This window comes from Photinus pyralis, unplaced genomic scaffold (genome assembly GCF_008802855.1).
Source record: "Photinus pyralis isolate 1611_PpyrPB1 unplaced genomic scaffold, Ppyr1.3 Ppyr1.4_LG3b, whole genome shotgun sequence".
Lineage (NCBI taxonomy): Eukaryota > Metazoa > Arthropoda > Insecta > Coleoptera > Lampyridae > Photinus > Photinus pyralis.
The window spans coordinates 21724546-21749233 of NW_022170510.1; the positions used below are offsets into that span (position 1 = coordinate 21724546).

General features: G+C 36.1%; 3 protein-coding genes across 5 annotated transcripts in view; all 3 read right to left on the minus strand.

The window, feature by feature from the left end:
* Nucleotides 1–9895, minus strand: part of LOC116167130 (protein lap4) — an 83364-nt gene extending 73469 nt beyond the window's left edge. For all 3 annotated transcript variants that reach the window (XM_031482369.1, XM_031482370.1, XM_031482368.1), the window contains exons 1-2: nt 9585–9895; nt 9418–9535 (exon numbers count right to left, since the gene is read on the minus strand). In XM_031482369.1, coding sequence (XP_031338229.1) covers nt 9418–9535; nt 9585–9746 — 280 coding nt within the window. In that variant the 5' untranslated portion in view covers nt 9747–9895. The remainder of the gene's footprint in view (nt 1–9417; nt 9536–9584) is intronic.
* A 1527-nt stretch (nt 9896–11422) lies between these two features.
* Nucleotides 11423–13602, minus strand: LOC116167132 (leucine-rich repeat protein soc-2 homolog). Its single transcript, XM_031482371.1, has 2 exons — nt 13517–13602; nt 11423–13464 (listed from the first exon to the last, which is right to left on the minus strand). The coding sequence occupies exon 2, from the start codon at nt 13356–13358 to the stop codon at nt 11649–11651; it is 1710 nt and encodes a 569-aa protein (XP_031338231.1). The 5' UTR covers nt 13359–13464; nt 13517–13602; the 3' UTR covers nt 11423–11648.
* An 8596-nt stretch (nt 13603–22198) lies between these two features.
* Nucleotides 22199–24244, minus strand: LOC116167432 (protein CREG1-like). The gene is made up of 5 exons (XM_031482795.1): nt 24046–24244; nt 23823–23977; nt 23657–23776; nt 22614–22695; nt 22199–22557 (listed from the first exon to the last, which is right to left on the minus strand). Exons 1-5 carry the CDS (start codon nt 24233–24235, stop codon nt 22397–22399), a joined length of 708 nt encoding a protein of 235 aa, XP_031338655.1. The 5' UTR covers nt 24236–24244; the 3' UTR covers nt 22199–22396.
* Between the last annotated feature and the right edge of the window lie 444 nt (nt 24245–24688).

The window sequence follows — 24688 nt, forward strand, 5'->3', positions numbered from 1 at the left end:
GATGTAACAAAGGTAGTACACACATAGATAACTACTCAAATTGTAGGCTTTACTGAATAAACGAAACCTCGTATTGCGCCTAATGACATAGAAAAACTTTAGTATAGCGTATGGCTTCTTCTCCCCTGATCGTGATTTGGTGATCCTCTTTTTTCACCTTCATTCAATTTAATCTTTCCGTTTACACAAATTGCTTTTAGCGAACTTTCCCAAATGAGAGTAAAGTTTGTCCGCCCATCCGACCCGTAAACTACTTCTTACTGGAGAGTGTTGCTGATCTTTGGTAAAAGATTTCTTACTGGAATTGCAGATATGAATACTCGTATGAGGGGGAAATCTCAGTCGATGTGCAGAGTACATAGTAGATGTCTGCAGGATGTGCGAAGATTTCCGCAGATATCTCAAAATTTTTGCATGGATATCCAAGGATGTCCGCGCATATGCGAAGACGTTCATGGATATCCGAACCGAGCCGAACGATGCGACGGATACCCGCAGATACTTATTCGATGATAAGACTTCCGAGGATATCCTATGCAATATTTTCGTATACGGCAAGATAAAAATGAACATGATGGGGAAATAAGAAACGACAGTCGGTAAAATTAGAAATTATTTTACTTTCTGACCCTGTTTGAAAAGATATCAAAAACCAAATAACACTAAGCTCTACATTCTACAAGATGGTACCCAGAGATGTTCACTGCGACGTTTCGTCTTTGAGAAACCTACATCAACTTCATATTTTTATATGGACCGGAAAAAAGTACATACTGTATTGAGTAGCATTTTTTATTACGAATACAACGATGTATGGCGCACTATGACTCCCCGGTACTAAATCTCGGCGAGATGACACATACTTTCACTTCCATTAGGGCTTATGACAGGAATCTTGAAAATAGTATTTCAAAACAACAGAAAAACCCTCGGAAAACCCATACCTATAATACCAACTAACCTACGCTAGCATTCTACGTCACCTTATGACTTCTGAGAAAAAATTAGAGAACGAATGCAAATTGTGAGACTTTTTGAGACGTAGTACATTCTGCTATGCGGTAAAAAAATGATACATTGAGTCCCAAAATCTGCAACTTTGCCTCGATTTAAATGACTCTATAGTCTCTCTAAGATAAAGTAAATATTATTATTATTATTATATTATTATTATTATATTATTTTATTATTAAGATCTCACATAACGCCACCCTTCGCCCATCTGTTTACGGAGTGAAATATAGTAAGTATATTCGCTGTAGCTTTGCCGGTGTGTAATTAAATGATTAAACGAACTTACCTTAGTGAAGTTCAATCATAATTGTATGAAGATCTCTTCCGAGTGATAAATATGTAGTAGCTCATCTGTGAGTTACGCGCCACACATTTAAAAAACAAAGAAAAAATGTAGGTAAGGCAGGTCTCTACATGATCTACGCTAATGCAATACGCCATTGATTTGAAAGCAACTATACCGCAACACAGGGTAGGTGAGGGTGGGACCTTATCACTCGGAAGAGATCTTCATACAATTATGATTCAACTAAGGTAAGTTCGTTTAATCATTTAATTGTATTCCGCTCTCTTCCGAGTGATAAATATGTAGATGTTTAAAGAACACTGTTGCGGTAAAAACAAGAATTCGTACAAGGGATACTCAGATAAGTAACCAATATTATGTTTTTAATCTGAACAAGGTAAGAAAGAGTAGGTTACTCAAGAACACTAAACCGAAAAGCTTCAAGGTTTGAAGACAGTGGGCGATCATAAAACTTTACAAATTTTTGCGAGTTTTCAGACCAATCTGCCATTAATCTAAAATTGACTCCCTTACTACTGGCCTACTTGTAGACGCATGACGTATACTATGGGCTGAAAAAACTGCTGTGTCCATGCCACATAAAAATAAAGTGATTAAAATCCACTTCCCTAGGTATTAACGGCAATATGTCTAAATGGTTTATGAAAAGAAATAAAATAAGGAGTTTTCATTATCGCGAATGTTGGTAGTCTTTACGACGTAAAAGGAGTTGTCTCTTGTTTCTTCCTGATGTTTTGATTCTATCTTGGATTTTAATTTGGTATATCCTATTTTTTTTTGACAGTTTTACATCATTTAAGTATATGCCTAAAAATTAAAAATTTCTAAAGATTAAAAATTCATAATAATAAATTTCTTTCATGGGGATCGCAGAGGAAGCGTCCCCATCACACTGGGTCCGTTGTCACGTTGTATAGCAATACTTATCCTTTGTTGTAAGTAGTGGTACCTACCTCGGAGTTCCCCAGTAAAATTGGTAATGCGTTTTCCCAGGCATTCCACAAAATTACGAGGTTCTCTACACCAAGGTCCCAAAATCTCAACTGTGAAAGGTATAAAAATATATAAAAATCCAAGATACAAGATACCTAACAGAAAAATTTTTAAAACGTTACTAGGGTCCCCAAGTTTGATTACATCGAGGGTTTAAACGCTTTCAGTTATGCAACCCTCATATCGTCTAATAAAATGGTAATTTAAAATCTTCTATAGATAACAGAGAAATTGCAGACGTGACCGAATTAAGAGTTCCTACTGAGGCTCCTTCGTTAAAATACAATGTTAAAAAGGACAAAATATTTGATCTTGAAGGAAAGAAAAAGTTACTATTCTTTGACGAACAGTACCACTTCTTCAGGTTTGTGTTGTATTGCTTCAACGTTGAGGTGGATAGAGAGGCCAGCAAAAACTCCATTGGGCTTAATACAATCAATACAAGGTTGTGCAGTACTGCGGTAATTGGTGTGGGGTTCTCTTAATATAGAGTAATAAGTTGTAGTTCGGTTGTAAGTAGTCATTTCTGATATTATTAAGCATTTAAAGATTGGGAACATGGGAACCAAGGTTGTACAGTCCCAATATGGGACTACTAAAAATCTCTTTTGCAACACCATCTAAATAAGTGAAAAAGAGGGAAAATTCTTGGTAACAACAGATTGTAAATGCTTCTGTTGTAATTGAAGACGGATTCGGAAACCACGATATTTAACATGTGCATTTAATATTAGTTCTAGGTGCAAAAAACATCTATAGACGGGGTGCCAAATTTCTTTGTAATCAAAAATAAAGTAAAACTTGATAGTTCATATTTGGCCGCCGGTTCTAACCCATGGGAAGCGATATCTGCAATATTAGATCGCGAGGTTGCGATACTCGTTGCGATATGAAGCGTGAATTCATTGTCCTCCAGCTTGGCACCACTGCCAGATACCTTAGCGAGTCTCACCAGTCCATGACACCATGCACCAGCCTAACACTTTAGGTACCCCCCCTTTCTATTAATGTAGGCAATTAATATAATTGAAGGAATAAGTAGATAAATTATGTTTCCAAAAATTAAGGTCTTCCCTTATATCGTATAGGAGATTCGTGATTTTATCACAGGTACTCAGTCGTACTAGTGCCAAAACATTCACCCTTTCCAAAACTTAGGTACAAACGCAGTCATACCTCACGCTAATACAACTAGGAAGGCTCTCTAGGCCATATTGTGCAATTCTCAGATTATTAACCTTGCCTTGTTATCAAAAGGATATTCGATAGACATATTACCAGAATAATTAAGTATAAAACCTAAGAAACAAATTTTACTCGGCTGCAATTGACCCTTTTTTGGCTCAGTTTTTCTAAAAAATGTATTGTATATTGCACATTGCTTAAACACTGTATTCTGTCTTTACCGAGGCCTTTACCGATTGGTAAGAAATCGTCTAAGTAGACGACTGATAAAAAACACCTTTTGCCCTTAAATGAGAAACAACAGGTTTGACTTCATTTCGTAAACACATATGGAGCAGAGGTAAGACCAAAAGGAAGACAGTTAAAGTGGTAAATCCCCTCAAAGGAAGGACGCAAGAAAAAACGAAGTGCCCAATGATATACATAAGTTAGAAAAAGGCACGAACGTGTCTTAAAAAATTAAGCGCTAACGACATACTGGCAAAGCTACAGCGAATATACTATACGTTTTTTAGCAAGCTTAATAATTATGTGAGTTAATATGTAAACAAACACGTTGGATATGGGTTGCTTAGAAAAAGTTAGTCAAGGCTACCCTTAATTCGAGGGGGTAACATCTTCCCGCAATACTGTCACAAATTGTCTGCAATCGAATCGCTTGCAATCCCTCTGATTGCTGTGGAAATCTCCCTCACAATCCCACAATCGCGTTTGCAATCTCACAATCGTCTAAAACAATCCCGCAATCAGATTCGCAATCTCGCAATCGTTGTGACAATCTGACAATCACATTGGCAATCGTGCACGCCCTCACCTGTTTTTAGGTACAATCACACGCCACGCGGGGTTAGGCAAAAAAGTTATCGCCCCTAACTTTATTTTTTTAAATGGGAAAGCCCTGTACTAGTTAATAAACCCCTAAATCGGATCTAAAAAAGCGGCATATCACCTCGGAATAACCCTACACCTCATTGGATTTGACTCACTTTCAATTGCCTTGGATTTGACTCATTTTCAATTACTTTGTTACATGTGGTATGTTAACTTTCCAAAGTTTCAACCGAATAGGTTCAAGCGTTTGGCACAGACAGAGGCGTGACCCCAAGGGGTCATTGGATTTGACCCATTTGCAATAGGCTTATTACTTGTGGCATGAACCAAATCGGTCCAAGCGTTTGGCAGTTATTGTGTTCACGGCCAGACGGACACCATCAACTTCCCTATAAAGCTTACATCGCTTTCCTTTGCCGATTAATAATCTACAAATGTAGCATATTAACTTTTAAAAAATATAATACACTAAGGATGATTCAAAAAGGGCTCAAAAAAGATTTAACGAAAAGGTCAAACGATTTGATAAATACAATAAAATTTCAAAGAAATTTTTGAATCTTTCGGTTTTTTAAATCTTTTGAACCTATTGAAATCAATATGGAATTTTTGTAGTGTTATATTTTGGAAAAGAGAGTTTTTGATTAAAATATTTCAATTTAAAAATGGACGGAGGAAATTCAAAAAATTGTAAATCTCAGAATGAACCTATATTTATTAAAGGAGATATAGAAAGATTTTTCTTACAAGGTTCTTTATAAGACTGTTGAATAATCTGCCATTTTAAAATAAGTGTACGGAATCAGGTCAAAAAGTTATAGGACCTAATCCGAGACCTAACGTCATTTTTTAGTGGCATGCTCTGTATATTTCATTCGAAAAAGAGCATATTAAATTCACTTTCTAGAAATATAACACTAAAGAAATTTAAAAAGTGCAATATTAGATTTTTCAAAAAATTTCAAAATGTTTAATTTTTTGTTGTTTTTTAATATTTGAACCTTCCTTAAATGTTTTAATTCTTCTTTTTAGTTCTTTCTTCGATTGAGTTATATATTAAAAAAAGAAAATGTTAATATGCTATCTTTTTAGATTAAAACATACAAGGTGTCCTATTTAAAAAATGAGGTTTTTTTGTGGACATCGTATATGTAACCTATTTTGAAAACGGCAGATTACCCAGCAAGTAATTATGTAATAAACATTTTTTCGTGTCTCTTTTCATCTGATATTGACAATTTTTGATTTTACCTTGTATCTCTGTAAGCAAGCGAATGTTTTCAAATTTTTATTGTGTCATTTTTTAACAATGGCGCAAAAAGAGCACATGCCACTTAGTTTGACTTCCACAAAAATAAAAAAAATTACTATTGTGGGCACTTTGCCCGTCCGTCCCTAGTGTTTTTACTTTTTTCGCTATTTGGTTCGTTATGCTGTCAAGATTTGCACCAAGGAAGGAATTTTTTCTGTGCCGCGTACCAAAAAGTTATGGTAAAAAAACCATTTTTTCGAGATTGCAGTGTATTGCTGTCTGTCTGTATGCCTGTCTGTCAGTGTATCTATCTGTCTGTTTGTCCGTCCGTGTGCATGATAGCTTTTGTATTTGCGCATACCCTTTTTTTTGTTAAATACTTTAATGAAACTTTTTATGTAGGCTATAGATGTAGATGGCGACCTCGACTAAAGTAAAACTAGTGCTGAGTCAATAAATCTGGATTTTTTTTATTTGTTAAGTTATTTAAATGAAATTTTGTATGTAGGCATCTTGAATAAAGATGAAACTAATGCCAAATCAAATAATTTGTTTTGCGCATGCCCAGAAATACCCTGAAACTTTAGGGTAGGGTTCTTTTTATAAACTGAAATTGAAGCAGCAAGTCAAAAATGGATTGCACATGTGCAACGCTAACTTTCTTATTTGAGGCCGGATTTTTACAAAATTTTAAGTTTAAGTTTGCTTGCATCTTACAGTACGGGAAATGAATGCAATTGTAATGCGCCGAGTAATGCGCTTTTTATAAATCGTTTACGACGAGGTTTACGATTACCTTTTTAACTTCTTATTTGTGTATTTAAAAGTACCTGTTACCAACTAAGAATTCCCTAATAGCCAATATAAATGAATATGTTTCTTGCTTAGGTAATGCCGAGTATAGCAACTTGAGCAGTTACCAAAAATCTTTGTCAGTCACCCACAATCACCCATCATTTACAACCGTCTGCAATCATTCATAATCACATGCAATCCTCTAAAATCCAACAATCCCATCGCAATCGACGGATTGTGGTCGCAATCGCAGCAATCGTAGGGAAATCATGGGGATTGTCGCAATACTGTCACAAAATTTTAGAAGATGTTACCCCCTCGCCTTAATTAAAATCAATGTAATTCCGAGTGTAATTCATATTTCTGTCTGCTTCTATCATGTGGAGAGAGCGCGTGCGCACTCTCTTACATCGATGTATACACCACGATCAGCTATTACGCTGCGTCCTTCTCTTTCACACGAAACAATACACATATTTCTCTCTTGCGCGCTACTTAGAATTGCAACTGATCGTGGTGTACGCATAGATCGAGGCATAGATGTAAGAGAGAGCGCATGACGTATTAAGCAGATAGATATTAATTACATTAATTTTAATTAAGCGTAGTCTTGATTTAATTTTTTAGGCAACCCATTTCCACTATTTATTTACGTAAGTTTGTATTAAGATTGCTAAAAAATGTATTTAACTCGGTAAACAGATGAGCGAAGGTTGACCTAAGGGGGGTCTTACAGTTTCCAAGATGCCATTGATCAGTTTTGAACTTGGGACACACTGTACGTGTACGGTATGCCTTCTCCGAAATTATAAGAAAGATGTAAAAAGTGTTTAACATCTTCCTCTTGCCAATCAAAACAATACGTTTTTACAAATTCCCTCGCAAAATTCCCAACGTTTTTCCACCGGTAGCGTAACCACAAAGAGAGCAAGGTAGGATTTTCTTGTTAAAAAAAATAAATTGCTAGATAATTTGGTTTTGCTTTGTACCCAACAAGATGTGAATTAATGATTCTAGATTCATCTAAAGGAATTGGTTTCTACAAACTATAACTTGCCTCCGCGCGCGACTCTTTTTCGCTCGCTTTTGCGAGATGAGTGGGTGACTGAAGGGGGGACTTGGTTTTATCTTTCTCCTCGTCTTTCTCTAAATAAAGATATCAACGAAAGGAACTGTTTTCTACCAACTACCAAAATCAGGAGGTTGGGAAAGGGGGAGGAACTGGCTTTATTCATCATTCCCTTATCGCGATCGGTTATAATTCCTCATATCTCTAGGGCAGTGTCGGAGCAGGGGAAGTACTTACAAAGAGAGATTGGGATGTCTGAAAGAAACATCCATTGGTGATGTCAAAACTATAAGCCAATATCTAGAAAACGGTGTGTCGGACGAGAGCACTCACAAAGGCAAAATGAATCGTCTGGACGAGACATATCTATTGGTGAGGTCGAAACGAATACTTATATCGAAAACAAAGTGTTGGAAAAAAGTACTCATAAAGGGCGTATAGCAGTAGAGGGTCTGGATGAGACACATTTACTGGCGATGTGAGAACTTGAGTGAGAATATCTCAAAAATAACTCATAAATCCAATCCCACCTATCATAAAGTTTGGGCCCAGGGTCTATAGGCTCCAACAAGAACATTAACAATCCATCAATGGCGCAGACACCAGTAATTTTTCACTAAATGGATGTTCAATGTAGGAACCTTTAACTATCTGTGATTTCCCCCTCAGTTTGGATATACCACCAAATTTTTGAAACACTTAACTTATTACCGAGCTTCTTACACCCTGTATAACACGAGACTCAAAAACACAGAATTCCTGAGACAATTCCTAAAGTACCTAATCTTCGAAGGGCATCATACATAAATTATCTAGGAAATGAATATGGGCATATGGGGTGACACAAGGGGGAAATTCTGGGGAATACACTATAGGGGTATTTTAAAAGACTACAACAAAATTCTCTGTGAAAAGATGGAAACTAAAAAATCTCGTAAAAAATATATAATATAAAGCAATTTTGAAGGGAAATACTGTTACATATTCCATGTTGAGTTCCATGTGTATCAAATTGGTGAAATTTCACCCAGTGCAAGAAAAAGGAAATACTGAGAGGAATCCAGAAATTTTTAGGCAATGAAGAAAATGTTAGGTACTTAAAATGTGTTGTCCCCCAACCCGAGCCCAACCCGTTGGTAGTGACATCCAATTAATTTATCTTGTAATTTATAGAAACCTTCAGGGGGAACCTGTTGCAAATCAGGCACCATACTATACTTATTTGTTATTTTATTACAGTAACAACCTGGAACCTGGAACGAGTATGTTATACCTAAACAAACAAATAAAACAGTTTGAGTAAGTTTACACAAAATGTTTATCAGCGTTCAGTTGTGGGTCAACACAGCAGATAAGGTAATCTAAATGTTCACTTTAATAGGCAGTTACCTACCTGTCTGCATTCCATAGATATGACTAAAACAAGGTTCATTTGTAATCATTCCTATATTACGTCAACTTTTGGAATAATTAAATGGTCATTATAATAAATACACCTCTATAATGGAAAATAAGTAGATATAAAAAGAAACTTGTTCTTCCACGACTATTTTGGTGGGTTTCGGAGTGCAGTTTTAATTACATTCAAAAGGAACTTGCTCTTTAATTGAATTTTTATGTTGCAAATTCCTAAGGTAAGGTAGCTCAGAATAGGATGATTATTAAAACTTGGTTATCATGACAAAATTGCATGTTCGATCCTACGCAGGTGTTCAAGTTAATAAATATGAGTTCACAGTACGAATAGGCATGTTATAAGAATATTAAGTGTATACATGACCAATTTGCAACCAAATACAATGTGCCATACCATAAATATTGCTAAAATTGAAGTCATGCCTAATAGGTGCGTTGTTGGTGAGCCCCAAGTGTCGCCTTTAGTAGGACATTAGTGTCAATGCAAGTATACCGACACAATTTAAATTTGTTCCGTTTCGAGTAATGTGTAAAAAATGAGCGATTAAATCATACCATTTCTAGAAACGTCGAGTTCCACTAAGTTTTCGAAATTTTGGATATCAGGCGGTAGCCTGTTTATCTCGTTATCGCTCAAACCCAACTTTCGAAGACGATGTAAACGGAAGAAGTTCTAAAACAAACGCTTACAGGTTTCGGCTTTTGTGCATCTCCAAACTTACCTTTGGAAGATCCCGTATGTGATTAGCATCTAATAAAAGTTCCTCTAAACTTCTGGAGTAGCGTAAAATATCCTCTGGAACCGTTGGAAGTGAACAGTGTCTTTTATCAACAAATTCAACTTGTCTGTTGCAACCCTTAAATATGGGTATACAGCGAAACATTGTTCTTTAAGTTTGAAAATCACAGCACATAATTATTATAAAAACATTCGTAACATCACTTATTTTATGTTAAAAAGAGAGGAAAAAAACCTAATTTTAAACAACGACACTTTACTCGCAGCTACCACTCCCGCAACTAGTCAGTACACAAACTCCGATTTCCATGTATATGTGTCATACTGGTAGGAAACTGTTCAATCAATATTTAAAACTATTCTTACGCGCAGATGGCGCCACTTATTTACATTTAAAATTTGGTATACACAGGGCCAAATGCAAATGCACAAAAGTGTTTTGATCAAAACATTTTATTTTCAATGGAACTGTTAAACACAGATTAAGCTAAAATTCGTATTAACGGAGTCGTCAAGCAGCCTAAATTTTTAACCGATGCACGTCGACTGATTAAACTGACTGTTCGTTCATTAATATCAATTTGGGCTTGTGAATTGTAATTTTTATAGAATAATTAGGCATATTCCAATAGATTTTTGAGATGTTCCTTGTTGTTAATTACTGTGTGAAAAGATACATACCTAGGTACATTTTCTTGAAATTCTCAGTTTATGTTCAGTTCATTTTTTAATACTTTTTCAACAAATTTGGAAATAATATAATACGCACGTGAAAAGTTACTTTGTTGTGTTCTTTATAAACAACATAATTCCTTACTTTTTATGTTGTTAGACATTTCATCGCTCTCATTTTCATATGGTCATTGAATAAATAGCCAGTTTTGTTTTTTTAGATAGTATGTGAAAAACACCCATCTTTCCTGTCCTGACTTACCAGATATCCTAAAGCTTGTGGTTGAAGATTAAAGATGCCTGTCTGTCAGTCATTCTCCGAATTCGGTGAATGTTGTACTTGCAATAGGTGCAACACCAAACATTGTGGTTGTAGTAAGTTCTTGTGCAGGCCACAGTCTCCAGGAACTCAGGGAATATTTGATTATATGACTACAATGATTGTAAAGAATAACCGTTTTTTTACAGGTCTGCCTAATGGGTCCCTGTCGCATGAAGCCAGAAGTTCTGCATATCCTGTGAGACTTATAATAAGTAACAGGTTCCTTGGGGGAACCAAGATGCATCCAGTTGTGACTACATAAAATATCTACAACCCCTACATAAGGAATTAAAAAAAACATTTCTTGGCAAATTTTATTTTTGTAGGGAACAAGTGGTGTTTTTTTACAAAAAAATAACACAACAATCTTTCATTCATGCATTTAAAAGCTTCAATTTCAGACAATAGTAACATTTATTGATAACTCAAGAGACTGCGACAATTCAATAAAGATTCTCTTTTTAAGCACCATATTCTAATGTACGTTTTAAATCGTACATCCAACAAAAAGCTTAAAAACAGGCAAGTTATAGGGATATTTACAATACATTTACCACTGTACTTCTAGAATTTCCCATAACAAATGTCATATTTATGATTTTATAATGTACACCAATCAACAAGAGACTTAGAATTCCATATGTTAAGCTATAACATGGCACATCATTTTTTTTATTGAGTTAGTCACAGATATTACAATTCTACTCCTCTATATTTAATATCAAATTGCACTGTAAGCATTGCAAAAAAAATGGTATTTTTTAGGTGTCGCATTATTGTAAAAAAAATCTGCCATTTAATCGATAGATATGCGAACTTTGTCTCACTTTAAAATAAAAAAGATTTATTTCTGTTACGTTTTCATGGTTTCTGTATAAAAAAATATACTTCACAAAAGATTAATATTTTTGAATATAGTGATACCTATAGTTTAGAGACAACGCTGTCTAAAGCTAAGTAATATTTAAACTACAATTAACATCGAATTATTTTTCATAATAATACACATATGCAACAATTACAGTACTCTAAAAAAATATCTTATTATGTAGATCACATGGCACGATACGGTCCTTGCATTTTCAAATACTGTATTACAAGCGAAGGTCCTCCGGCTACAATTTCAGCCGGTATCTGAGTTAAGGGACAATTTTCGATGCTCATTATTTGCAAATTAGAGCAAAGTGCTAACTCGAACGGTAAATTGTGAAGAGAAGGATTGTCGTTTATATACAAAGATTCTAAATTCTCGAGTGTACCGATCTCTTCTGGTAAAAATCCTAAATTATTTTCACCTACACCTAAAAAAACCAAGTTCGAAAGATGACCTATAGCCCTTGGCAGAGAAGTTAATTGATTTGATTGCACGATTAACCGTTGGAGTTCTCGTAGGAAGCCGATCTCGTTTGGCAGTTGCTCTAAGCGATTCTCTTCTAGATCTAAGACTCGTAGTTTTCGTAAGTTGCCAACAGTTGATGGAAGTCGCCTTAATAAATTATTCGATAAAACTAACACCTCCAAAGACTGGAGACATTGTATGTCATCGGAAAGCTTGCTAAGTTGATTTGTCCCCAAATTTAGTTCAACCATATTAACCCAAGTGCCTACATCGAGCGGTAACGATGTCAGTTGATTTTCTTTCATGTTCAGTTTCGTCAAATGTCTTGCTCGTGAAAAGATTCCGTACGGGATTTTATCAATTTGATTGTGTTCTAAATTAAGCGAATCGACGTTAATGAACTGCGAGGGACCACCGGACGGATATGCCGTAAAATTATTACGCGATAATGTTATGCTTGTTAATTCGCTTAAGCTTGATAATAAACCTTCGGGTAGTTGATAGATTGCGTTGCCTTCAACATTAAATTCGTCCATATGTTTACAGCTGCTGAGCGTGACTGGTATGGTAGACAGTCTATTGTAGCGCAAACCGAGCCTCGTTAATTGATGCAATTGTCCGATGCTATTAGGAATGTCCAACAGTTCGTTGTGCTGGAGGTCGAGGGTCGATAAGTTGATGCACTGACCAATTTCCTCGGGAAGATGCTCCAGATGATTATGAGAAACGTCAAACGTAATTAAGTTGACCAATTTTCCTATGCCTTCCGGTAGTTCTTTTATTTTATTCTCGCGTAAACTAAGCATCGTCAATGCTATTAAGTTACATATTTCGTTTCCAACGTACTTAATTCGATTAAACCTTAAAAATAGTGTTGTTAAAGAAGTTAGTTTGTAAACGACATCAGGTATGTCATTTAATTTATTGTGGCGTAAATCGAGCACTTTCAGTAACTTTAAATTCACCAACGAATCTGGCAAGCCAGTCAAGGAATTTTCACTCAAAGCTAACGTTTGCAAATTCGTCAGACATCCAATTTCCGCAGGCAACGATACCAGCTTATTTCCGTACAAATAGAATTCTAACAAATGGTTTAAATCTCTTAACGTCGGCGGTAATTGAGTTATATTAGATTTACTTAAATCTAAACGTTTCAAACCTTCTTCTTTGCATCGAAGAAGCTCTTTGGTTACATCTAAGTCGGCTTGAATGGGTTTATTCTTTTTAATTGTAGGCTTAGGTTTATTAGACTCGGGATGTTTCACAGTAACCATCTTGGGCCTGGACACTTCGCCGCCACTAATGGAACTAGTAGAATACTTTTTCTGTTTTACGGCATCTGGCAGGGTGATGCCGCCCGAGGATTCCGCTTCCAACATATCTGATTCTAATAAATAAGCACCGCCAGTAACAGAATTACTCATTTTTTTTGTAAACACTAATAATGCTTCACATTATTCCAGTTAAACGAGCAATTAATTAACTAATCTACAGGGCACTGGACACATTATTGAAGTAAAGCTATTCTGCCTGTAAACATAAAATTTCGAATATTTAGTTTTTATTACTTAAATGAACTTACACGAAGACGGTTAAATACGTATATAAACAATTCAAGGCCACCTAAAACTATCAACTGACAGGTGCGGTGCAGCGTTCTTTAAAAACTTGACATTGTTGCCATATGAGTAGGCTGTTTGATTACGGTTCACATGAACTATGATAGCAATATGCCTATAACCATAGGCGCTTTATTTCGATGATGTTTGGATTCTCAAATTACGTCTTTTCGAAGTGTGATCTTATGATCATGATTGCTAAAATCGTGAACAAACTGAACATAAAAGTTTTATGATCACGAATTGGTACCCTATAAATGCAAGGATATTTTTGCTCAAATCTTAAGTTAGTCAATATTTGTAACTGAAGAGGAGCAAGTACTTCTACTTGTATTTAAATTATTTTCATAATCCAAACAAAAAATACGTAATTCGAATGCAAATGTGTACTCCGTAAACTTAACCATACTTTGTTTTAAATTCACGCGTTCCTTTCGTAAAACGTGATCATACGAACCACGATCTTTAAATCATGATCGCGATGTAGCCTCGTCTTGTCAAGTTTATAAACCTAGTTCCTTCAAGGGCTTCAAGAGACCATCGACATACAAATGGGCTGCGCGTGCATGCTAAGCGAGGCTACTGCAGGTGAGAAAGAAGGGAAATCTATGAGGAAAGCTCTATCGCTTTTCTGTTTGTCACATATGACCTTTGCTTGCATTCAATCGACATTACTGTGACAGTGCTTGTAGATGTCATAATTATACCATTTATGAAATTAGACAACTATCATTACACATTAATCATAACTCAGCTATTAAATGTCAGAGGTCGCATCATGTTTTAAAATCCAAAGATAGTAAATAAATTGTGCTGCCACATCGTGTCGAATAGGTCGTACTACCTAATTACACAATTGCAAGAATCGCGTCCATCGCTTAACATAATTATACAAGCACTGTCAACACCAGTCACCACAGCAATGTCGATTGAATGCAACCAAAAGTCGTATGTGACAAACAAAGAAAAGCGATAGAGCTTTCCTCATAGATTTCCCTTCTCTCTCACCTGTAGTATCCGCACTTAGCATTGGCACGCGCAGTCCATTTATATATATGTCGATGAAAGAGACGAACAATTTCATATAGTGCTAAGAAATTTAATAACAATGTTTATCAGTTTACAACAATTCCAGAATGTGTGGTAACGAGTTGTACAGGGTGAGCAGAAATTATTAAGCATTTCATAGGTGTATAGAAAAATAACAAATCGGTGTACAATACTACCATACCATACCATCGGTCCATCGCGGACAATCCAGCGGTACTCTGCCCCCTCCCCCCTAGAACCAACTGTTCGTTGAAAGTCATCAGACATCACAAACACCTACACTACCATTTGTAAAACCAAAGAAGTAAAACAAATAGGCGCACTACTGCAGTTTGTTATTTCTATTCACCTATAAAATGCGCTCAATAATTTATACTCACCATATATTATTATATTAAAAAAATTCCTCTGTACATGTGTGTGGCTGGACTCCTAAACGGCTAGACGAATTTTGATAAATTTTGTTATGCTGCGTTTCCGCGTGTCCCAGGATGGTTTAGATTCATAATCGGATCTGATCGGATTATAGGATCGTCGGTCTTCGGATTTCGTCTAGTGCCAATACCTATGTGTTTCGAGGGCACTGAATACGTTTTATGAACTTAAAATAATTAAAACCAATGTTTTTTAATTGTCTCCATTTTCAAGTTTTTCAATATACTTATTAGGCGTTTTTAAAAAGCTACCAACAAACACTCTAAACCGCTGCGCTATTCCAAGCCCTTTGCCTCTTTGCCATTGAATACAACATTTTTATTCAATGTTCTTGCCCTTACACAGCCCTCAGCAGGACACGCGGGCTGCCGACATGGGGGGCAAGCGGATGTAACTGCCCTGCCCAGGACACGCCAGTACCTTGGGAACCTAACCCCAGGGACCATTGATACTTGACTGTCTTAACAGTAATTTTTTTTACGAATAGTGACACCTGATCCTTTATGACCTTTTAAGGATCTCCAAGAGCATTTAAGTATCTTAAAAGTTTTTTACTGTTGTTGAAATTTGTAGAAGCGTTGAGTGAAATGATTTCGTTATTCAATGGTATGAGGTTTTATAAGTCTCCACTCCAAACCACTAAAAGTTTTTAAGTGATCTTTAGAGTCTGAATATTTAATAATAATAATAATAATAATAATACTTTATTAGTGTAGTTTATCACAAGATATTTACACAAGTCAAATTACAATAATAGAAAACTTAATGAACAGTTATAAGAATTTAATTTGGAAAAATTCATCAATAGAATACAGAGGATTACTTATCAGTGTTTCTTTTATGCGTTTTTTAAATAAGTTTGTGTTCAGACTCTGTATATGCTTAGGTATCTTATTATAAAACCTTGCAGCCCAATAATTAGGTCCATATTTTGAAGTGGATAGCCTCAGAAAGTCATTATACAAGTTCTCACTGTTCCGGGTATTGTAAGCATGAAAGTCCTTATGAGTGTTAAAACACTGTAAGTTAGCTTTCGCATAGCATAGACACGAATATACATATAATGAATAAAATGTCATTATACCAAATTCTATAAACATAGGCTTACAATTCGCTCTATAAGGTATTCTTGCTATAATACGGATAGCTCTCCTCTGCAGCGAAAACACACTTTTGGCAGTAGGAGCATGGCCCCAAATAACAATGCCGTATGCCATATGCGACTGACAAAGGGCGAAGTACGCAATCCTTAGCACATTAGGGGATACATAGTTCGCTAAGTTACGTAGCGCAAAGATGTTGCCTGCTAACTTAGTCGAGACATAATTCACATGCTCATTCCAGCGTAGTTTGCAGTCCATACGCATACCTAGGAATATGCTATTATGACTAAATTTACCAGTGGTCGTAAACGGTCTAAGTGCAAAAATAGAGGTCTGAGTTTTATTACGATTCAACGTTAAGTCATTAGCGGCGAACCACATTTCGGCATCGTTAATTGCAAGTGAACTCTTGGAAATAGCATCGTCTAAACTATGACTGGAGACATTCAATGTAGTGTCGTCGGCAAAAAATATAGAAAGTGCTCTACTAGAGTAATACGGCATATCGTTAATGTATATAAGAAACAGGAGCGGTCCTAGGACGGAACCTTGGGGAACTCCTTGTCTTAAATGAGCCAAATTGGATATTGAATTGCCAATTTTTACTGCTTGCATCCTATTGAAGAGGTAGGATTGTATAAGTTTAATCGCCATATTGTTTAAACCATATTTTTTAAGTTTCTGTAGCAAGACGTTGTGATTAACACAGTCAAACGCGTTGCTCAGGTCACAAAAGGCTGAAACAGCATATTTACCTTGCTCGAAACACAAAACGGCGTTATTGACAAATGTAATCAGTGCGTCGTTTCTCGCTTTTCCATTGCGGAACCCGTACTGATTCGTGTAGAAGAGCTTGTTCGTTTCAAAATAGTGTCTTAGACGTTTTTCGACAATGCGTTCAAATATCTTGGAAAAAACAGGCAGGAGTGAAATGGGCCTATAATTTGACATATCTTCAGCGTTGCCTTTTTTGAATAGGGGTAAAACAAGTGCCACCTTTAGGCAGTCAGGAAAGGTACCGGAACGTATGCAACCATTTATCAACAATGTTAGCGGACTGATAAACATGTTGATATTTCTTTTTAGTAGGTACGAGTTCATCCCATAGATGACTTTTGCTCTACTCGCCGATAATGATGTTATCGCGTCTCTGACGTCATTAGGGGTAACATAGTCAAAACTTAGAGAGATATTGTTTGGTACGATAATATTAAACATAGAAAGGGGTTCATTTATATGAACATTATTGTGGGATAATATCTCGTTAGGTATATTAACAAAATATTGATTCCATTGGTCAGCAGAGTATAGATCAGTAATAACCTTAGATTGGCCTTTTTTTGCATTAATAATATCCCAAACCATCTTTGATTTGTTACTAGCATTAGTAATGACGTTATCATTTGAATGTATTCGGGCAATACGAACTGCAGCTCGGTAAGCACTTCTGTAGCGAGTATAGGCCGATTTTAAGCCAATCGAACCTGCCAAAGTGTACATTTCATGTAGTAGTTTGAGCGTGCTTCTCATTTGTTTTAATTCTGGCGTAAACCATGAGATACCACCGTCCCAGCGTTTACTTTTAGTTATCCTAATAGGAAAACATTCCATAAAAATTGCGACAATATGATCTATAAATTTAGAGAATTTATCGTCACTGAAAGTGTGATCATATAAGTAATTAAAGTTTGTATGTTCCAAGGCGTTATGGAAATTAAATAAACCTTTTTCCGTAATGGGACGATCACATTTAGTCTGCAAGTCTTTAGAGCTATAAAACCTTGGTAATGTAAAGGTAAGCAACTGAGCATGATGATCAGATATGAAGTTTGTGACAGTGTCTGCAGCTACCACATCACACTTCTTTAAGTTGGAAAATATATTATCTATAAGTGTTTTGGATTTTCCTTGAACTCGCGAGTAGTCAAAAAACAACTGATGCAAACCGTAGGATGCGAAGATGTTGATTAAGCTCGTTGATTCATTTCCAGGATCGGCCAAGTTACAGTTAAAATCACCGCATATTATATTAACCGTCCTGTGCACGCAGGTATCAGAAACATGTAGCAAATCTTCTAGTTGCTCCAGAAAGGTAGCAAATGAAGATCTGGGCGGTCTATATAGGCAAATAACCTTTAGATTAATTCCATCAAGACATACTTCAAGCGAGGCTGCTTCCAGATTTAGATCAGTAGTAGCTGTAACAGGAAGGGCATTAACTTTATCCCTTAATTGTTCCTTAACAAGGATAAGCACTCCACCACCGCGCGAATTGGTTCTGCAAAAGCTAGAGCCTACCACATAACCGGGTAATTGGAAAGTGATTATTTCATTAGTACGTAACCAACTTTCAGTCAAGCAGACAATATCGGGCAAATTGCAATTGGTCAACAGTTCATAAATAAGATCTAGTTTATTGTGTACACTACGCACATTTATACACATAGGTAATAGTAAAGTTATTTGTAGCACATTTAACGACACTTAACTCAGTGCGGATTTCATCACTTTTGGCTGAAAAAACCGTTTCAGAAGTGTACCACAAGGCCATATTTCGGGGTTTAAAATTTTATCCAGATTCGTTGAATCTATTGTTAATTTAAAGGACGAGTATGCCTCCGGAAATTTAGATATCAGTTTAACGCATTCTATTTCTGGAAAATCCACTTTTAAACATTCGAGGATATCAGAATCCTTAGTTTGTGCATCTAATCTTGAAACAAAAACTGAAGTTTTTTTCGCCGCTGCCTTCAATGTCCCTGTACTGGAATTTCCAATTATTGGAGGATTCCTACTGGACGATTTTGGTTTGGACTTTACTACAGTGACCCAAGTTTGTTCAGTTTTTTTATCCGAATTAATCACGGTATCTTCCACTGGTTTATCGGATTTCATAAGTGACGCCTTTTTTGAAGACGGTTTACGTTTATTACTCAAATCAACTGAACTCGATTGAGGAGAGTTATTTACCAGATTTTCACCCGATATAGCATCGTTAACATTTTTGTTGGTCACATTAGATTGCAGGCTTTTACCGGAATTTGTAGGAATATTTGTGTTATGCGATTTAAAATGATTAGCAGCCGTTAACTTATTTTCTAAGGTCACAATTTTATTATACAGTTCTTGTATAAGTAAATTTTTACCTTGTAGAATAATTTTCAGCAGCTTTACAGTAGAGTCAGCTTCAGTCAATTCATTGAGTAGTGCGTTTTCAGAAGCCAGAATGTCCGATACTTTAACCTTATCTTGTAAAACACATTCGTCAGTATCACAGCAATTGAAAACATCAATGTCTTTTGTGATATTACATTTGAACGATTTGCTGGCACAGCTGTTGTGATAATATTTGTCACAAACTACACATTGCACTCTTTTTGTTACTGTTTTGCTATTGCAAACACCGCAATTATCGCGAGGCGAATTGAGCACGTCTTTACCGTCCAACATACTATACAACATATTTAATAACCTTTAAGGTATTTAATTAATATATAATAACTTTGAAGGATCTTTAGGATCCTTATAATAATTATTAAGGATCTTTAAGGGCATTTAACGATCGGCAGTAGTTTCCAACACCTTCCCTCGGCTCCATATATACTCCGACCCTGTCGGATTCTTTTCTCTGTTACTGAAACATCCGTACAACAGATGGTCTCGACCACTAGGGTTCTTTGCCACTATTCCTTCTCATCTTTTTGTTGGTATAATTATAGGTAGGTACTTACATACATACCTAGCTACCATAAGACATTTTTGTGAGATACCTACATTTTCTTTATTCCGTCACGAAGCATTTCCATGACGTGTATTTTACACATCTCATTGAAACTAATCCGATCAGGGGCGGTTTTATACATCTACTCGGGGGGGGGGGGGGGGGCGAAAATAAAAAAAAGTTACAGAATTGCAGATGCAGGGGTGCGCGGGATTTTTTTTTAAGTAGCTTTGACCCAATTCAGTTGTTTTTTTGTTAAACTATCTATTGCCGCATTAATTTCCGAATTCTAACGAAGGACAGAAAAAATACGACAGGCAATAATGATAGTGCTAAAGGTAAAAACCGGTATGTCTCGATATACGTGTAACAAAGCCAAACCAGTCAATCTCTTCTGCCCCATTTGTGACCGAAGCCATGTTTTGAGCCTACGGAGAGTGGAAAAACTGCATTCGGCCTTTGAATATAAAATTAGGTATATTCAAAGGTTCGACCGATGCAACGCTTGTATTTTATTCAATTTTACTTTTCCGTCAGGTGGTTTGTGGTTAGGTCTATTTAATTCGATTATTATGTAAACCTAATGAAATAAAAAAAAAAACAATTGAGCAGTATGTTTAGGGGAGGGGGGGCGATCGCCCCTGTCCCCCCCCCCTAAAAACCGCCCCTGAATCCGATGTCCTTCTTTACAGAGCTCCTCTTTACTGCACACTCCTTTCAAGTTTCAATGCGTTCACTCCTCCAGGTGAAGCAACGGTATCTAGATCCACTGTGGAAGTTGTTGGGCATCGCCCGTTTTATGTCCAAACCGGTTACCCGCTCCCCTCTGTTTACTTTTATCTGACCGTCTTGTGTTTGGGCTCGTTGCCGCTGCACTAAGGCCGCATATGTAATGATCAGTTTAGCCATTGTTATACAATCCTCTAAGATACAATCATAATCGTAATCCACAATAGGTTAGTTTTGACGTAGGTTCCCATCTTTTTCCAAACATTCGTCTACAGGTTCATATGGTACCTTGAGAGCCTTGTTTGTTATTTTAACTAAATGTAATTTATGAAATATCAAAGCCCTGTCGAGTGTCACTTCCAGACTTTCAGACGGGATTTTTTTTCGAGGCGTAGTCGACTTTGGGTTGGGTAGGTACTATTTTGTAGAGGGTATTTAGCGAAATATCCACCCACATGTGAACCGGTGAACGGAACGTCGGAGGCGGCTACCGGCAAAGGGAATGTAGTAGCCCCCGACAAGATCTTACTGATGGTGGAGTCAAAACTTCAAATGTGGGTACCGACAAACAAAGGGAATGTGTTTGCCTCCGACAAGACCTTACTGGTAGTACCAAAAAAGAAATATATGCGTCAAAGTTAAAATGGTAAAATCTAAATTTAATTTTCGCTCTCTTTTCCTATATTTTGTTAGTTAAAAGTGATACAGAAACATGTTTTATAACGAAGTTTATATGTATATTCTAATTTTTAAATACTCCAACCAGAGACGAAAGAAGATTTTTTGCATTTCAAGTTTAGCAGTACGCCATGTAAGGGAAATTACAATATCTACTTTTATTGCAAATTGACGCGCATAATTTCCGTGTGGTGTTCATTGGAATGGATAATAAAAACGAGGTAAATTCTCTGTTCTTAATTGAGTCAATTCATATTTACTATTATTCCACTACGGCGTGCGAGTTCTGTCCAACCAAACATGCGCAGATAGGTACCAAATTTCGCCGAGATATTCTTTGGTCCATCTTGAAATATCAAAACTTGAAAAGCGATATCCAAAAATGTACCTATGTATGTACTCCGAGTGGCAAGGAGAACATTTACATCCCCAGTGGGCCAAAACGTCCCTCAGTTACGTTACATAAACTTGGCCATTGTTGTGCAAAAACCATTGGCAAGGATGCTTTAACATGTATTTGCATTAGTAAAGTTCAATATGAAACATAAATTAAAATGGTTCCAATCGGTTTAGTCGTTTAACCGGAAATGAGAGTTTGACAAACAGACCGATACCATCGATATTTTATTTGATTTGGATTCCTGGTTGCTTCAAAACGTGTAATTTCCGTAAAAAAAGTGGGGGGTCATTTTTACCCCAATGCAATACATTACCTCCCTTACTAATGTGCGGTTAGTAAAAAGCATGGACCAGGGCATGGAACTATACAGTCACGGACAATATCAATAATGCTTTGATTGAGAAAAACTGTATGCTTTTGTATGACCCAGTTGATTGCTTCACAAGTTTTGACATTGGTGCCATTAACCATTAACGCTTACTAATTATCTAATGTGATCTGAAGTAGAAAGTCGAGGAAACTGGTAGGATACTAGGTACGAGTACATTCTTTATTTGTATACCTATCAGTTGAACTTATGCGAGGATGATTTTGGCCGTGGCCGTATAGCTACTATATACATTTGAAAGATAATATACTTATTATTATATTATTATAGATAATATAGTCTACGCTGAGACTCTGAGACTTTAGATTATACAAGCTGATCTAAGTCTGAGACTCTGTGCTAAAAGGAAGGAATTGCTGCAATTTTGTTGTATCTGTTTTCATACAGCAGCGTATCGTTTGCATTAAAATAATCTTCAGGCGTCACGAATACTTCTCCTCCAAAATCATTTAAAACGATAATGTTTTCTACGCATAATTTACCGATGTAAAATTTGTGAACTGTGGATTAAATATTTGTTGAAATGAGAAAGTATTGTTTTTATACGAATACATACCTTTTGGCCAAAACTTCATAGCAGGGTGTCTACTATATAACGCATCTTTTGCAAATTGGTACTCTGCTGTGGTGTTATCCAACTATAAATACGAAAGTAAAAATTAGTAAAACAGCGCAAGTGAGAATCGGCTTTAATTAACACAAAGTTTTATATGGATAGGAAGGAATTTGATGTTATAAAAGATGATTTCCGGCAAAATGTAATACAAAACTCGTTAGTAAAATGACACTAGTTCACTTTGAGATTAAATTACTCGGTCCTAAAGGCGCCTCGTACATCAATATTTCCTCGCCAGTAATGTGTCATTTTCCTGACGTTTATGCAAATGAGCCCCGTAACTATTATAATCTATTTTTCTAGTTGGTTTTCGATACTATTTCTAGCGTTAGTCCGTCTGTCCGCCCGAAAGCATTTCTGAATTTGTTAAAACTATTGTGTAGAAGAACTGTTTTACAGATCGAACTTTTTTGCAATAGGTAGCCTATAAACCTTGAATTCTGAGATGCCGATTTACAACTTGTTTTTACATGCAGTCATGTAACACCCTGTACATATTAAAATTGTACCGTTCATTATACCTGTGATCGACTGATTAGATTTGCAACTATATTTCAAAACTAAGTTAGGATACTTTAAAGAAATGTTTTTTTAATATCTCGGTAAGAAATTTTCACTTGTTTAAAAAGTAGTTTGACGAATTAATGAATTCTGGATTGGCACGTATGTACCTTAGTTAGACCTTAGACCTCAAATTCGGGCCTTTTTGTACTACCTCCCTGACTCAACGTCACTCAATAAGCCATCCCACACGTGAGATGAATTAATGAATTATAACTGTTGTACTCATTTTGAGAAACGAATATTGTTATATTTAAAGTTCAAGATCTTTGTTATTTGATTTTGTTTGCTACGTCCAAGAAATGAATTACGGAAGCCGAATTTTGAAGATATTCCGGCAGTTTTTGACATAGAAGAAATAGAGAATCATTTCTAGACATTGTAACGTGAACCGTTACAAGGATATAGAGGTACGTACTTACTCTTTCAAACTGTCCTGTTAAAATAACGCGAGCACATCTTGGATCCTCGGGATCATACTCTTTTTCTTTACAATAGGGCAATTCTGCAAGTGATCCCATTACAGAACATCTTGGATTCGCCTACAACAATTTCTCTAAGATTAATTTACCTACTTACGTATCATACTTCTAAATCTTTTCCCGAAAAGTCAATACCAGTCATCAAAATATATGGAATTCCAGTTCCTTGTGATATGGGACCATCGCTCATTGATTTGATATTTGTGAATGGATATGATTTGGCAAATGGTAAGGTGGAAATTGTTGCAATCGAAACCCAATCTAGTCAACAACAATTCTTACATATTATAAATATGAATATATATATACCCAATGAGTTTTTCGCTTACCTACGTTGTGTATAACATATCGTGCCGATAAGGCTTTTAACTGAGGGTTTGGTGGGTCAGAATTAATTACAGTAATGGCGGCCAAAGCAAAGCGCAATGAAGCCAAAAATAACGTTTTACTAAGCATGTTCGTTATAACCTTTGTATGGGCTTTGAATCGTGGTACTGTGTAATGGTTTGCATTTAGCATTGAACTCAAATCAAAAATAATTTGATGCTCCCTACTCAATCATTATTGACCTATTGCAAAAACATCGATATAGATAACAACCATATTAACTGTTCTTATTATAATTAGTTACGTTAGGATTAAGTTCAGGAGCGATTTAATTGTTGAGAAAAGAATATCTGAATGTCAAAAAACTAAGAGTGTTATTAAATAAATGTGAAAACAAATATAGCTAACGAGCTCCTGTGTATGGCTGTTAGCTTGTCGTTGCGTATTAGGTATAGGTATGCTATGTTCATCTTAAATTCCTTGCAATTCGGTTCATAACTGTCGGATGTCAAAAGAGCCTACATTGCGAATTCACGGACTCCGATCTACAAATTTGATAAAGAATCCGCCCGCAAAATTTCAGCGTAATCGGGCCATTCGTTTTCGAGATATCGTGCATCGTGCTCAAGTACAGACATCACAAAA